This window comes from Scomber japonicus, chromosome 21 (assembly GCF_027409825.1).
Source record: "Scomber japonicus isolate fScoJap1 chromosome 21, fScoJap1.pri, whole genome shotgun sequence".
Lineage (NCBI taxonomy): Eukaryota > Metazoa > Chordata > Actinopteri > Scombriformes > Scombridae > Scomber > Scomber japonicus.
The window spans coordinates 25,886,425-25,891,329 of record NC_070598.1 but is presented as its reverse complement, the minus strand read 5'-3'; the positions used below and the strand labels follow the sequence as shown (position 1 = coordinate 25,891,329).

At 45.0% G+C, this 4,905-nt stretch overlaps 1 protein-coding gene across 1 annotated transcript; it reads right to left on the bottom strand.

Annotated features, from left to right (window-relative positions):
* Window positions 1-224: 224 nt before the first annotated feature.
* Window positions 225-3,901, bottom strand: LOC128382376 (uncharacterized). Its single transcript, XM_053342370.1, has one exon. The coding sequence runs from the start codon at window positions 3,899-3,901 to the stop codon at window positions 308-310; it is 3,594 nt and encodes a 1,197-aa protein (XP_053198345.1). The 3' UTR covers window positions 225-307.
* Between the last annotated feature and the right edge of the window lie 1,004 nt (window positions 3,902-4,905).

Genomic DNA, 4,905 nt, shown 5'->3' with positions numbered 1-4,905 from the left:
TATGTACTCTCTATGCTGTTGTTCAGACCACTGTATCAAAGCCTGTCCTCCTCTAGTTTGACAGATGGGAATGTTGTTTGGAGGATAAGGAGTATATTGGACTGACATAGGTCTAAAAGGGAAAAAATAAAAAGTATGCTAAATAGCTCTTTCTAGTGGAGTCCTATTCTTATCCTTGTAGCTGAGCAGAACCTCTCTCAACGTAAGATGTGTTATGCCTTCTCATTTAATGACTCACACTTTCTATTTTGGCAATAGCTAAGTAATAATAAAAAATGATAACAATGTCTCTTGACTTCTTAGCAATCTAAGACAGCTCTTTTAGGTCTTTTCTTATCTCTTCCATGGTCCTGGTTGGTGGATCAGTTGCCGTGCACATCGACCAGTGAAACCAGGTCTCTCCCTTGCCCTTCAGCCGAACAGCGTGGGATGTCCTCTCTGTCACCTGATATGGTCCGGTCCACCTTGGCTCCGACCACTTCCGCTTAAAGACTTTTAGCAGAACCCACTTGGTGTCTCTCGGTGGAGGCGCTTTTTCCTCTCCCCCTTTTATCTCAGCAACCTGTTTGGAGAAGACTGAGACAAGTGCAGTGAGCTGGTCATAGTACGGTTTATACTCTAGAAATGGAGTGGTTTGACAGATTACACCACCAGCTCCAGGTCCTGGAAATTGTTGTCCACACATAAGTTCATATGGTGTAAATCCTGTAATAGAGTTTACTGAGCTCCTGATTGACATCAAAGCTATAGGTAGAGCATCCACCCAATTAAGCTTACTGTCTGCACAGATTTTCCCAATTTTTCCTTTTATGGTCTGATTCATCCTTTCAACTTTGCCCTGAGACTGGGGATGATATACAGTCCCAAAAGCATGCTTTAGGCCTAGCTGAGCTTCTACGGCCTGTAGGTGTTTGTTCTTGAAATGTGTGCCGTTATCTGATCTTATCTTTTTGGGAAATCCATGTGTGGGGATGTACTGATTCAGTAAGAATTTGACTACTGTGAGTGCATCCTCTTTCTTTGTAGGTACAGCCTCAGGCCAGCCAGTGTATGCATCCACTGCTACCAAGAGGTACCTGTACCCTCTAGCATTGATCAACATGTCTGTGTAATCAATAATGATTTCCTGTCCTGGCAGGGGAGGTAATGGAAATTTGCCTTGGTGTGGTTTGATAGTTGGTTTTACATTATAGGCCTTACATGTGCTGCACTCTCTGATGTGATTTTCAATTGCTGCAGGTAGATAAGGATGCCACCAATGAGTCAGGTGATGTTTCATTTGAGTACTGCCACAATGAGTTAACCCATGTGCTTCCTGGAGCACAGCTGAGGTGAGTCCCGGAGGAAGTACTGGCCTCCCATCAGGTGCTCTCCAAATTCCCTCACTCTTTCTGGCTCCTTTATTTATCCACACACTCTTCTCTTGAGGAGAAGCTTTTTCTTGTTCTAATCCTACTACATCTTCCTGACAAGGGGAAAGCACCAAATCATGTATAGTCTTTTCTGACTGTATCATAGTGTACTGCACACCATATCCTGCTTCCTGTTTTGCTGCCTGGTCAGCTGCGTCATTTCCCTTTGCAGTCAGTGAGTCAGTTTTGTCATGTCCCTTGCATTTAATTACTGCAATCAGTCTGGGTTTCATTAAGACTTCTGTCAGTCGTTTGATGTCTTTTTCATGTTTGATAGGGGTTTTAGAGGCTGTGAGAAATCCTGCTCTCATCCACTGGCTCAGTTCCACATGTATTGCTCCTACAACATATGCTGAGTCTGTGTAGATGTTAACGCTCTTTCCCTCAGACCATTCTAATGCTGCTATCATTGCTTGTAGCTCTGCTAGTTGTGCTGACTCTTTGCCTTTCACTTTCCCTGAAAGTATTGTCTCAAACCCTGCTGGTGTTGTTCTTACTACCGCCCATGCTGCTTTCAGACCTTCTGTTGGATGTCTGAAACAACAGCCGTCAGTAAACAATGTCTCCTCAGCTCTATCTATTGGCTCTCCCTGTAAGTCTGATCTTATCCTGACATCTTTCTGCACCCTTTCTTCACATACATGGGGTTCCCCTTCTCCCATATTGTCTGCCATGTTAATACCCTCATGTGTGAATGTTATGTGTGGTGCAGTTAGGGTTTTTTCAAGCCTTGTTTGTCTTAGTGAGGTCATAGTGAATGCTTGTGAGTTCACATATGCCACTACACTATGTGTGGTGAGTACTGTTATTGGATGTCCCATAACAATGTGTGCTGTTTTGTTCAAAATTTTTGCCACTCCTGCTGCATGTCTTGTGCATGGTGGTTGTCTGTTCTCTGTTGCATCTAGCGTGACGCTTGCATATGTCAGTATCTTTCTATCACCCCCCTTTTTCTGAAAAAGCACTCCGTTAACAGAGCGTGTTTTTTCAGAAACATCCAAATAGAACGGGAGTGTGTAGTCTGGCACAGCCAGTGCAATGGCATTTGACATGAGCTGTTTGAGAGTTATAAAACTCCGCTCAGCAACTTCATCCCATTCTAATGTGGCTGTGAGGTTACGCATGCCTTTGGAATTAACCATAGCGCGTAGTGGTGCAGTGAGTTCAACATAGGCTGGTACAAAATGTCTGCTATATCCTGTCAGGCCTAGAAAAGAAAGCATGTCTTTGACCTTTTGTGGTTTTGTGTGGTGTAGGATTGAGTCTTTGTGTGCTGGGGACACCCCTGTACCTTTCCCTGAGATAACACGACCCAAGAAGGAAACCAACTGTCTGCAGCACTGAAGCTTTTTCTTTGAGACTTTGAACCCTACTTCAAACAATCTGCGCAACACCACGTCTGTGGCTGCTAGACACACTGATGGTGAGGGGGAAGCTATCAATAGATCATCAACATACTGTACTAACACAGAGCCCTGTGGTAGCTCAACTCCTGCAAGGAGATCCTTCAACACATGGTTGAAGATCCCTGGTGACAAAATGAAACCCTGTGGGAGTCTGCTGTATGTGAACTGTCGACCCTGATATGTGAATGAGAAAATGTGTCTTAAGGCTGGGGCAAGGGGAAGGCAGAAAAACGCGTTCGCTAAATCAATACACGTGAACCACTGATGAGAGGGAGTAACTCTGGACAGAGCAATGTATGGATTGGGTACCGGCAATGTAGCTATGGTGATGATGGTATTAATGCTGCGTAAATCGTGAGCCATACGAAATTTGCCAGTGTTTTGCTTCTCCACAGGTAGAATAGGTGTATTCCAATTACTACTGCTGTCAATTAGCACACCAGCAGCTAACAAACCCTCAATGGTGTCTGCAATACCCTCTTCAGCTACCTGTTTATGGGGATACTGGTTTAGCCAAATAGGTCCTGCATCTGGCTTAACATCAAAAGTGATAGGATCAATAGTGGAGCAAAATCCAACATCTGTCGGTCCTGATGACCACAGAGAAGGTGGCAGAGCCTCTAGCATACTAGAGGAGTCAGGATGATCAGTTTTCTCTCTGCCATGAAATCGTTCGATCTGCCTTTGCTCCAGTAGAACAGAATCTACTGCTGTTTTGGTGATTTTGTAAGCTTTTTCAGACTCAGAGTATGAAAGCTGTGGGATCTGTGTTGTAACCCAATCAGAGACTTTTAACAGTCTTTTTGTCATGGGACCTAATTCTTTGGCTTGATGGTCAGCATGTACAGCCAGAGTGATGTGCGGGGCTGCTTCAGCAGCCATTTCATAAATTTTTATTAATTCATAGGGTAAGGTTACTGCAGCAGCCACTCCCTCAGGACCCGCAAACAAACAGGTGGATGTCACCTCCGACCCCTTACCCTCCACATCCATAAAGGCCTCATGATACACCCAATTCTCATCGCGATCATAGAACAGAGTTACATGGAGAGGATCAGGTGGGGGAGCGTACGGATGTAACATGTGCAGCCAGGTTTTCCATTCGGTGTACAGAGAATGCACCCCACCCCCTTTTGACTCTTCAGGCTGTACCAACCCCCAATAAATGTCTGCCCATTGCCCCTCAGCCCCTGGTGAGTTATCTGGAGCCAAAAACATCTGGGAATGCGATCGAATCTGTCCAACTGAACAGTTAAAAGACTTTCCATTAGGAAATGTAACCACTAGGCCATCAGGGCCGCACAAAATAGAGGCTCCACTGCGCACCAGTAAGTCTCTTCCCATCAAATTGACAGGACACTGAGGGGAAGATACATATTTGTCTGTTCTCTGTTGCATCTAGCGTGACGCTTGCATATGTCAGTATCTTTCTATCACCCCCCTTTTTCTGAAAAAGCACTCCGTTAACAGAGCGTGTTTTTTCAGAAACATCCAAATAGAACGGGAGTGTGTAGTCTGGCACAGCCAGTGCAATGGCATTTGACATGAGCTGTTTGAGAGTTATAAAACTCCGCTCAGCAACTTCATCCCATTCTAATGTGGCTGTGAGGTTACGCATGCCTTTGGAATTAACCATAGCGCGTAGTGGTGCAGTGAGTTCAACATAGGCTGGTACAAAATGTCTGCTATATCCTGTCAGGCCTAGAAAAGAAAGCATGTCTTTGACCTTTTGTGGTTTTGTGTGGTGTAGGATTGAGTCTTTGTGTGCTGGGGACACCCCTGTACCTTTCCCTGAGATAACACGACCCAAGAAGGAAACCAACTGTCTGCAGCACTGAAGCTTTTTCTTTGAGACTTTGAACCCTACTTCAAACAATCTGCGCAACACCACGTCTGTGGCTGCTAGACACACTGATGGTGAGGGGGAAGCTATCAATAGATCATCAACATACTGTACTAACACAGAGCCCTGTGGTAGCTCAACTCCTGCAAGGAGATCCTTCAACACATGGTTGAAGATCCCTGGTGACAAAATGAAACCCTGTGGGAGTCTGCTGTATGTGAACTGTCGACCCTGATATGTGAAT

Coding starts and splice junctions, on each gene's coding strand:
- LOC128382376 (XM_053342370.1), bottom strand. CDS start 3,901: ATGTTACATCCGTACGCTCCCCCACCTGATCCTCTCCATGTAACTCTG.